Raw genomic sequence first — 12,283 nt, 5'->3', positions numbered from 1 at the left:
GTTGGACCAAGATTATCGTTTTGTCCTTATATTTATATCTAACTCCTTAAGTACCATCGATCCCTCTAATCAATAATAAGTCACAATCCAACTATGACTAAACCCCTCTCAGGCCAAGAGAGGTTGCGAGGCCACATTGTTCATGTCTCAGAATCAACCCTTAAGGGAGCAATTTATCTAAATTCCATCTTATGTAGTTGTGTTTTCAACTCCCCAATCTGACGAATCTCCAAAATGATAGGCTTTTGAATCGATGATCTGGCCACTTTCACTCATACAAATCAAAGAACCGCCTTCATATGCAAGATTCAGGTCATGTCACCTATGGTTATTTTAGTGAAATGTAAGTCTTTATGATTAACGGTGTTATATAATGAGACTAATCATTTCTTGGTCCAGTCTTATACAAACTCCTTTGTATAGAATACCCCTCTCACACGACTCTATATGAATGATCAGGATCATATCATTTGTAGCACTTTACAACAATTGTAACATCTACAGAGCGAGTCGTATTCATAGTGTGACCAAGATAAGGTACCCATCTTTATCCATCTACTATAGACCATTTAGGTTATCACTTAAACATGATCCATCTGTATGTTTGTACATACATGTTTAAGTTACAGAAGATAACCTTGGATGTTAGTTTATTCGTTTGTGGGTTAATGCTACTAAATGTCGAATAAAATATCTTATATTTTATTAAATAAATAAAATTGTTTGTATATTACAATTATAAACTACAAGACCCAAGAGATTTAGGACATCAACACTAACAGATATTAGATTCAGGAGCACGGTGGCATAAAGGACAGTCCCCAGAAGCAATGATAGAACGACTAACCAAAACATAATAGGATGGAAGAGAGTGGAGACAAGCACGCCAAATGAATATTTACACTTCTTTTACACGTAGTAAAGTTTGAGATACTTACCTTTTTAGTTTTTGAGATTTTAGGTATGTACGATATTTAAAATTTTCAAATATACTCTTTCAATAGTCTTCAAATTTTTAAGAACATGTCTAAAATATGTAAGAGTAATTTATTATTATTTTTAATGTTGGCATGACATTTTTAATAATAATTTCAATAAGAAAAATGTAACTATTGGTGAGATAGGTGACTGCTATCATAGATTGAACGCATGACTCCTTAACTTTTGATGTTCTCACTACCACTAGGCAATTTATGAGGGTGTTTTTTTTTTTTTTGTTACATAAACTTAATGGCAAGGAAGGTTAAAAAGATAAATTAGGATAGACTTTTATATAAAATAATAGCTTATTAAAGTATTCATGTAAAAAATAAGAAAATTTAGACAATTATGTAAGGGCTCTATGTGCGGAAAGTTCTTGCAAGAATATGTTTTAAAATTTGAGGAAGTTAATTGGAAAGATGAGGTAATTAAAAAAAAAAAAAGTTAGGGAAAAAACATAGAGAAGTAGGGCTATTTATTGAGAAATTCTTATAAATAGAAGAATTTCAAATATTTACTTTTCATAAAAAAAAAAAAAATAAAAAAATAAAATAAAATAAAAGTAATTGTACATTTTTACTCTGAAGTATAAATATTTTTAAATATTTTTTTATATTTAAAAAGACCTCTTTATTTATTTTGCTCATAAACTTTTGTTACCTTAACCCTTCTTTCTTCTCTTTTCTTTTTTTCTTTTTTAATTTGATTTCATTCCTTTAAAGTTTAAACTAACTATTTTTTTCGTACTTGAAATTGCATAATATTGTTTTTTTAAAAAATATATATTTTTTATCCTTAAATTTTGGGTTTAATTTCTATTTGATCCCTAGATTTTAAGATTTTATATTTTAATCATTTAATTTTGAGGTCTAAATTTTATAGTGTTACAATTTTACCTTTGATATTTGAATTTACTTAAATTTGATCTCTGAGTTTCAAGATTTACATTTATAACCTCTATTTGTTCACTAAATGTGTCTTTGGCATGAGTGTCAATTAACTAATTTAAAATAATTATATATTTAGTGAAAATTTAAAATTAATTATATTTATTTTAAATTATATATTTCATCACCATTGAAATTAAATTCAAAATTTCACCTCATATATAATTATTTTAAATAAATTTATTGATATTTATGTCAAAAAAAATGAAATTGAGCATTTTAGTGGAAAATATCGAAATTAAAAGTGTAAATCTTGAAACTTAGAGACCAAATTGAAACATATTTCAAATTGCAAAGATAAAATTATAATATTATTTAACATAGAGCTCAAAATTGAATGACCAAAAATATAAAATTTTAAAATTTAAGAACCAAATAGAGACTAGGCCACCTATGTATAAAAATGTATTTTAAAAAAAAAATTGCGATTTTAATACTAAAAAAATAGTTAGTTTAAACTTTAAAGGAAATAAATTAAATTTAATTTTTTTAAAAAAGGGTTAAGGTAACAAAAGTTTACCAGCGAAATAAATAAAATGAACAAAAAAAGGTGAGTGCGTCTCTTAAAAGAGAGGAACACCATAAACGACAATAAAATAAAATAATAATAATAATACTAATAAATTAAAAAAAAAAAAAAAAAAAAAAAAAAAAAAACTATCCATTTCTTCTTTTTTTTTTTCTTTCCTTTTTTTTTTTTTTTTTTTTTTTATCTTCCCAATTAACCCGGAGGTAATACATAAAGGCTGAAAATTGAGGGACTAAAAAATAAATTTTCATTTGAAATGAACTCAACTATAAAGTAGATAAGAAAAACCATAATCAAAATCTAAGAGGAAATATCGAAGAAATCCAACTTATTTTTTAAAACCCACTATAAAAAGGTAAAAGGAGAAGGAAAAAAAAAACCCTAAATTGGTTAGGTTTTTATTTGGACCACCAAAGGGAAATTAGCCAAAATAGGTGGGGTGGTGGGAAAAACAATCTAAAATTTCTTGAAAAAAAAAACGAGGTGGTCTTTGAAATTTTGACCTTTTTTTTGGTCAAATTAACGCAACTTCCACTAACCATGTTCATACTTCAGAGATAGTATTGAAATTTCTATTCTCTATTCCTTTTATTAAAAAAAAATAATAAAAAAAAACTTTTAGAATATATACATGTGTGTGTGGACATTTACATAGATGACATCAAAAGGAGAAAAGTGAAAAAAAAAAAAAATTGCATTCACCAACTAAACCATGTCACCAGTTCAACTAATCTAAATTAGATTTAGATTTATTATTGATCAACTCTCTAACAACATTAGACTTTAGTGTGGGAATGTACTATAAAATCAAAGTCACCGACAACAAAACCACAACTATTTGGCTTAAGCTAAATATCTTCTTTTAATCAATCAACCGTTTGTATCAGAAAGTTCCACTAGTTAATACATACGCATTATAATCTTCGTTCAAAAGATAAGTCCAAATGGTGAACTTCTAAAAAATGAATTATTAACTAGTTTTTTTTGTAATTAAAAAAAAACATCACGTACATTAACCTTCTAATGAACTACAAATGTCTAAGTACTAAAAACAAGGCTAATACTTCTTTGACGTGGACATTTGTTTAAAAAGTACTCATATTCTATCACAAATGTAGCAATAACCAGAGACAATTTAGCGATGTTCATTTATCAATTTCTATTTCATTTCATCACTATATTGTTTCAAGTTTTCATTTCCGTCCAAAATTTTGATAGATTTCTAATTCAAAAATAGTTTTGAAACATTTATGAAAGATAAAGAGAAACATTGACAAAGTTAAAAAATAATAATTAAAAAGAAGGCAAAAAATGGGCTCTTTTATTTGAAGATTTTGACTAACTCCTCTCTAGAAGCTGTCTGAGGAATTGAAATATAATTCAGATTATAAGAAATCTAGAGAATGTTGGGATGTGTCAGTAATCAAGCGTAAAATAAAAATGGGATCATGAAGCGTGAAAACAGTGAAAAATAAGGTTAAATTGAAAACTATGTAAACAGAATAAATTAGATATTATAAATCGGATCCAAAATGTTAAATATAAACATGTATTTTGGATTACGTTATATTATAACCCCATCTACTAATATAATGAAAAATGTGATTGGGGAGTTTTTGAATCGTAAAACATATAACCAGGCATTGGAGTTTGGGCATGAACAGTATAAGAATTTAATTCTTTGCATTGCTAAACATGGGAAGAAGGTGATGATTCCTCAGAATACTTGAATGTGAAGTCTGTCCTTCCTTTTCATATGCATGATGAAAAATAAGATAGCTTTAAACACAAACTTCTCCTTCAAAAAGTTAAACCCCTAGCCTTTAAGTGGGAATCCTCTACTTGGATCTTTTCTTCTCACACTCATAAAGTTTTTCTTTTTAAAAGTATATGTTTTCCAATGAGTTGGTGCTAATAAATTATAGTTTATATGACTATGATTTTGAATATTTGATCTGTTTTTTTGGGTGTAGTAGTTGGGTCTTGGAGATGATGACAATGGTAATTTCTTTTCCTCATTCAAAGAGAAGATTTGTATTAAAAAAGAAATGAAAGGGAATCATTGCTATTGCTACACACTATTCTATCAGGATACAAATATCATAGGCTTATGTATTTTATAATATAATTTCAATAATAGAAAAATGAAAGATTTAAAAATAAATTCATGGGAATGTGTATTTTAAATATATGGGGTATGGATAGAAGGAACCAGGCGCAGAAAGTGGAATTAGAATCCCAAAGCAAAGCTAATGTTTCTATAGTTCTATTCTATTTCACCCATTGTCCAAAGCCCAGATTTTTATTTGAAATAGTTAATTCTTTACAAATCACAAATGATGATCAGCACTCATTCAATACTGAAAGAATCATTGAATTCCCACCAACAATTTCTGATAAATTCGGCAACCTAACACTCTTTTTCCATTAAAACTCACCTCCTCATTTATGAATCCCAACCTCTTCTTCTTCAACCTCTATAACTTGGCCTCTTTTATACTTCTTCCTCTTTTACACTACCAGTCTCTTTCTCTCATGGAAGCTCTGCTGAAATAGCAATCAAATTTGCTGAACATAAACTAGAGATAAACTGTTGACAAAATTCATCAGGTAAGCAAGCTCAGAGACTCTGCTGAAATAGCAATCAAATTTGCTGAACATAAACTAGAGATAAACTGTTGACAAAATTCATCAGGTAAGCAAGCTCAGAGACCGTCCTTTGAAACCGATTGACCATAAGTTTTTGTTTATTCAGCTTGTTAGTTACTCTTTTCGCTTTGTTTTCCGGCCATTATAAAGGTTTGGGAATGGAGTATGGCTTTTTAGAGGGGTTTTTTTAGTCTTGGAACTTGATGGAGTTGCAGAATCCAGGAAAGTTGCCCGGAGATGGACCCGGGACCATTTACGAGAGATTCTCAGTGAATTAAGTAATGGTGGTTTGGGAAAGCTAAAAGGGGTGGGATTTGAGATTCTGGGTTGGCTCTGTTTTTCAATATTTCTGGCTTTCAAGAGTTTTCCTGAGATGGGGTTTCGTTTGTTCGGTCCCATCTTAGTTCTTGCGCTGTTCTTCAAACCTTTGGCATGTCAGCAACCTAATACAGATGGGTTCTATATATCTGAGTTTTTGAAGAAGGGGGGCTTGAACTCTTCTCATGGCTACAATTTTTCTGCTCCTGTTTGTTCATGGAAAGGGGTTTTCTGTGACAAAAATGGAAATGTTATCGAGTTTGTGGCTTCTGGTGTAGGCCTCTCCGGCGGTATTCCTGACAACACAGTCGGAAAACTTAGCAAACTTCAGAGTTTGGACCTTAGCAACAACAAAATCACAGGATTTCCTACAGATTTTTGGAGTTTAGGCTTACTCAAGAGGCTTAATCTCTCATCTAACCAGATTTCTGGTCCTCTCGGAGACAGCATTTGCAACTTTGGACAGCTTGAAAGTGTTGACATTTCCATCAACAATTTCTCTGGGAAAATTCCAGAATCTATAAGCTCGTTACTTAGTCTCCGAGTCCTGAAATTAGACCATAACAGGTTTGAAGAAAGCATTCCATCAGGGATCCTTAATTGTCAATCTCTGGTTTTCATGGACGTTTCGTACAATCAGCTAAATGGATCGCTTCCAGGTGGCTTTGGGGCTGCATTTCCCAAGCTTGAAAGCTTGAACCTTGCAGGAAATGGGATTCATGGCCTTGATTCAGATTTTTCTGGGCTTACAGCCTTGGCAGCTCTTAACATATCTGGAAACTTGTTTCAGGGTTCGGTTATGGGCTTGTTCAAAGAGCAGTTAAAGGTGTTGGATGTAAGCAGAAATCAATTTCAGGGTCACATTTCTCAGGTACAGCTCAATTCTAGTTACAATTGGTCTCATTTGTTGTATGTAGACTTATCTGAGAATCAGCTTAGTGGAGAAATTTTCAACATTTTGGAGAAAGCCCAAAATCTCAAGTACCTTAATCTTGCTTACAATAAATTTAGCAGCCTGGAATTTCCACATCTTAAGTTGCTTTCAAGTTTAGAATACCTCAATCTATCCAAATCTGGCCTTATCAATCACATTCCTACTGAAATCTCACAATTGAGTCATCTGAATACTCTTGACATCTCCCGGAATCATCTTACGGGCAGAATTCCGTCTTTGAGCGTCAAAAACCTCCAAATTCTTGATGTTTCACAGAATAATTTGAGTGGAGAAATCCCTTTATCTCTCTTAGAAAAACTGCCATGGATGGAGAGATTCAACTTCTCCTACAATAATTTGACCTTTTGTGATTCCAAGATTTCCTTCAAAACCCTCCAAGCAGCCTTCCTTGGGTCAGCAAACAGTTGCCCCATTGCTGCAAATCCGAGTCTCTTCATTAGAAAACCCAGTAAACACGAGGTCTTGAAGCTGGCTCTGGCTGTTACTTTCTCCATGATCTGCTTACTTCTAGCAGTGATATTTCTAGCATTCGGATGCAGAAGGAAAAACAGGACGTGGGTGGTAAAGCAGGCCTCTTACAAAGAAGAGCAAAATATTTCAGGGCCCTTCTCTTTCCAGACTGATTCAACCACATGGGTGGCTGATGTTAAGCAGGCAACATCTGTCTCGGTAGTAATTTTTCAGAAGCCATTGTTGAATATAACCTTTGCAGACCTATTATCTGCAACTTCAAATTTCGACCGGGGCACCCTATTGGCAGAGGGCAAGTTTGGCCCTGTCTACAGGGGATTTCTACCTGGAGGAATTCATGTGGCTGTGAAAGTTTTAGTCCATGGTTCTACATTGACGGAACGGGAAGCTGCAAGAGAACTTGAGTATCTCGGTCGAATTAAACATCCCAATCTTGTGCCATTAACTGGATATTGCTTGGCTGGGGATCAAAGAATTGCCATCTATGATTATATGGAGAATGGGACCCTGCAGAATTTGCTGCATGACTTGCCACTGGGTGTTCAAACAACGGAAGACTGGAGCACAGATACATGGGAGGAAGTTGACAACAATGGAATAGAAAATGTTGGTTCAGAAGGTATGTTAACGACTTGGAGATTCCGCCACAAAATCGCGCTGGGTACTGCTCGAGCACTTGCATTTCTTCACCATGGGTGCTCACCTCCGATCATTCATAGAGATGTTAAAGCCAGTAGCGTTTACCTGGATTATAACTTGGAGCCTAGATTGTCAGATTTTGGATTGGCAAAGGTTTTCGGCAATGGTCTAAGTGAAGAGATTTCCCGTGGTTCACCTGGTTACACTCCCCCGGAGTTCTTACAGCCCGAGAATGACTGTGTAACGCCCAAAACTGATGTATACTGCTTTGGCGTTGTCCTGTTTGAACTAATTACTGGTAAGAAGCCAATTGGTGATGACTATCCAGAGGGAAAAGAAGCTGACTTGGTGAATTGGGTAAGAGGACTTGTGAGAAAGAATCAAGGATCAAAAGCTATTGATCCGAAAATTCGAGGTACAGGACCAGATGATCAAATGGAGGAGGCCCTTAAGATTGCATATCTATGCACAGCCGACCTTCCATCTAAACGACCAAGCATGCAACAGATAGTTGGACTTCTTAAGGACATCGAACCATCGGCGTAGACAAATTCAATGGATCAAGAAGAAAAGCATTGGGTTTCTGCTTTGGTTCTTTTGAACTCCCTTGATGCTGCTAGGGGAAGTGTACAGAACAGTCATCCTGGAAAGATATGTTTCAAAATGTTCCTGTATTTCTTCTTTCCTTACTCATTGTGCAACATCAGAATTTTATATCAAATGCATGAGTTTGATCCTGGGAACTAAAAAATGGGAATTTCCATCAAAATTTTAGTACAACCAAAGTTCAATTTTTTTAGAGTTCAACCAAGATCATGAACTTTTTCTCTCCTTTCTTCATCCTCGAGATTTTAGGTATCATTAAAAGGGGATGAAGGCATGAGAATCGGCTGATGATATCCAATGTTTTAGTCCTTTTCCATCATTGTTTTCAACTATTATTTCAGCAGGGCAGTTGTGTTGGAGAATATGGTAGTTGAGGAGGGGCCTTTGTGAGAATTTCAACTTGCCCTGAACTTTATGGAAATGAATCCATTCATCACGCTTGGGACCATTGTTGGAGCTCAAATCTATTTTATATGTACTTTTGGCTGTATGTATGAGACATCTTTTTGCATGTGTTCCTCCCTCTACCCGTCATGCCAATTTGGGTAAGTTTTCTCTAAACTTAATTCTATCTTTTAACAGTAAAAATGAATACGATCTCAAAACAATCCTCCTAGGGGGGGGTGGGGGTGGGGGGCGCGGCGGGGGTGGGAAACAAAGGATTACTTAATTAGATCTGGCCACCAATTCTTCTCCAAATTGATGGATAATCGACAGCCACGACCATTATTTCAAAATTTCATGCCTGTTGACCCCACTGGCTCAGCTTGGCATTTTTCCAAACACTTGAAGGGCATTGAGAAAATGTGGATCTCACGCATCACCCCACTACTGATTTGGTGGATTGATTGAGGCGTGTGATACTCGGCAACGTGCCAATGCCCAATCCTACTGAGCCGACAACGTCTACAGCCCAAAAATTGATTTAACTTCAATTGAATTTTGAGTATATGGGTTTTGCAATCCGCTCAAAAGATTAAGTAAAAACCATAAGAAAAACCAAAGAGATTCACGTTTCTGAAGAACCGATGTGACGACTCATAAACTCTTTCCTTTCTTGTATAATTGGGCCTTTTACGATTGGGCTGGGCCCTGTTTTTTTTTTTCTTAGATCAATTACGAGTTCAACTTCGTTAAATAGGTCTCTACAACTTTAAAAAGTTTCTTTTTCTCATATAAACTTTCAATTTGTATCTTATAAATTCTTAAATTTTAAAAAAAAAAATTTAATAGGAGGGGCTACCCAATGTTTATTTGGAACAAAACAATGAGAAATAGGTTCATGAACTAAAATATATCATAGATATTATTCATATAGTGGATCTTAAAAGATCAATGCTATTTAATTAGTCTTTGAACTCTTAATTTTATATTTAATAGGTCATTAATCTATTCAATTTTTTTTTTTAAAAAAATTATGAATCTATTGGAAATTTAATGTCTATTAGACAATATTCGTTTTTTTTAAGAGTACATAATGTCAATTTTATATGTAATAGATCTATTAAACACTAAGTTGAAGGTTTAAAAACCTCTTAAATACTTCTTAAATATTAGATACAAACATAAAAGTCCAAGACGGAACTTGTAATGATTTTTCCTTTTCCTTCTTATTTTACTTGAATGGCTATAAAGGTTAGAAACTATCTATGAATGTTTTACTAGGGACCATTTATAAAGTTTTATCAAATCATAGGGACTAATGGTATGTTTGGAATATATTTTCAATTGTTTTATTTAAAAAATAAGTCATTTTATAAAAAATTGGAGTATTTGACAACCACTCAAAATAGCTTTTGAAGTGTATTTTAAACGGTTTTGATCAAAAGTGCTTAAAACAAAATGAGTTTTTTGATAAACACTTTTTTTCTTAAGTCATCCTTACCTTTAAAATCATGGATACTAAATTATAACTTTCTCCAAACAATAGGGACTAACTTTATAATTTAACCATATTATTATTATTATTTGACAAGTAGTTAACTAGCAATCCATATTGTTATATATATTAAAAAGAAATAAACAAATAAAAGTATAGGAATTGATATGAGAATATGGGTACATAGGTTGGGTTGTGGCGTTTTTTTGGACCAATTTGAAACTTCGAGTTAGTAAAGTTGGCAACCTAAATGACCCAAACATAGTCTCCAACCCAACCCTCGATATTTGAGTTAAGTTGTCGGATTATTATTATTTTCTTTTTAATTTAAAATACTTAAATTTAATTATAACACATATTTAATAGCTAAAATCTTGGAAAACTAAATTCTTACATACCAAATATCTATAATACATATTACAAATTTTTTTTTTTTTTAAAAAAACATAAATAATTCAAAAATTCATCAATTCTAAAAGAAATATATATGTTGATTTTTATTAATATATATCTAATTCGAGTTAGATCGGCTCAGGTCAACCTAATTTTTTTTATTCAATCCTAGATCCAACCCAATGTAAGAAAATAAAAAAATTCAACCTAACCCAATCTAAAAATAAAATAAACTCAATAATCCAAGTTATTTGAATTGTCGATCATTTGAACACCTGGACGTGAGATAACCCTCGAATTTTCATGTACTACCTATTCATAGTTTTCGGTGGGATAAAGAATAAAAATAAAGGGCTTTTTTTTTCTTCTTTTTTTCTTATTTTTTTCCTTTTTTTCTTTTTCCTTTTTTTCTTTTTTTTTTTTTGTGTGAAAAGTCCACTTTAAAATGACTCAAAGTAAAATAGAATCTTCTTTTGCCAAATGCGTGGAATCTTTTATAATAACCTTGGATTATTTTTCGATAAAAATAAAAAAATAGAAAGCTTTTAGTTTTTTTTTTTTCTTTGGAAAAAATGCAAGGATTCGTTTGATATTTTTCTATGCAAGTTTGAAATGGTCAACAAAATTCTTATTCTGTATGCCTGTGCTTTCTACTAAATATCGGTTGCTATGAACCGCTGGATTTTATATTTAATTATTATTATGGATTCATATGTATTTTACTCATTTTATATGTTTTAATTAGTAGATTCTTAGTTTTATTAATCGTCCACTACATATCATTTTTCTTTATTCTTATTCATTATTTTCTTGGATTTATTAAAATAAAAAGAATGTACAGATAAATAAATTAAGCTCTATTTTGTATTATTCAAAACCAAATAGAAATTTGAGCTTCAGTTATAAAAATATTTTTCATTTGAGAAATAATAAATGTTTATCGTGCTTTATGTAAAATTTTAATTTAATTTATTTATTTATATAAAAAATAGCCAATTCTGATAGAAATAGCAGACTAACTAGTATAGTACAAGTCCATGCTACTTCGGCGACACCTTTTCACATTCTCTGCATTTTGGATGGGACTGGGAGGGCTAGTAGCCATGGAAATGAAGCAAATAAAGTGTATGTTTCTTAATGGGAAGAAAGTGACTACTTCTTTCAAATTTCTCTCAACCTTTGAGATGCTGAATACCGACCCAATCTCGATGAAAAAAGAAAAAACGTGTGCAACTACATCAAAAACCTCTATTCCTAAAATAAACTCTAGTTGCTATTCGAAATTGAGAAAACCATCAAAATCTTCAATGATACGAAGTAGTATTTTCATATAGAACAAAGGCATTCTGAGCTGACAACCACAACTACCAGGGACGGATTTCGTAGGAGTCCAAGAGGGCTCGAGTCCCCCCTTCAACTTTATGCTCTTTATATAATATATAAAACTGACATAATATCTAAACCTAAGTTTAAGCCCCATTGTTTACATTTATTTTTACTAAATTATATGAAGTCCTCCGTCAATAAAAGTGGATCTGCCACTGAGGACTACATGCACGAAGAAAAAAAGAATCGACTAATCAAACGATGTAGAGACGGATCAACCATCCTTTGAAGAGAAAAAGAATAAACTGATCTCACGTTATAGGGGCAAACTGCTCTATATTCAGCCACACCATTGTGACCTCTGATCTTAGTGGATAAAATATACAATTTTCTCTAAAAAAATGACACAAAAGATGAGGATCGAAAATGTTTAGTCAACGGGAAGAAAATCATTACTGCTTCTTCTCCATTCTTCGTATAAACAAAGATTCTAACCCATTCAAAATAGATCTGGTAAAGGTACTATCCCACTAATTATTACACACTAAAATTGATGGATTAAAATGTTTCTTCCATCAATGTGTTTATTT

The 12,283-nt window shown here is 32.2% G+C and overlaps 1 protein-coding gene across 1 annotated transcript; it reads left to right on the top strand.

Moving 5' to 3' along the window:
• Nucleotides 1–4,664: 4,664 nt before the first annotated feature.
• Nucleotides 4,665–8,274, top strand: LOC120071276 (Leucine-rich repeat protein kinase family protein). Its single transcript, XM_090310892.1, has 2 exons — nt 4,665–5,067; nt 5,153–8,274. The coding sequence occupies exon 2, from the start codon at nt 5,480–5,482 to the stop codon at nt 8,033–8,035; it is 2,556 nt and encodes an 851-aa protein (XP_090167018.1). The 5' UTR covers nt 4,665–5,067; nt 5,153–5,479; the 3' UTR covers nt 8,036–8,274.
• Nucleotides 8,275–12,283: the final 4,009 nt, after the last annotated feature.

This window comes from Benincasa hispida, chromosome 2 (genome assembly GCF_027475165.1).
Source record: "Benincasa hispida cultivar pf3 chromosome 2, pf3_genome.v1.1, whole genome shotgun sequence".
In the NCBI taxonomy this organism is placed as follows: Eukaryota; Viridiplantae; Streptophyta; class Magnoliopsida; order Cucurbitales; family Cucurbitaceae; genus Benincasa; species Benincasa hispida.
Note: the sequence above shows the minus strand (reverse complement) of the source record. Positions and strands in the feature narration are given on the sequence as shown.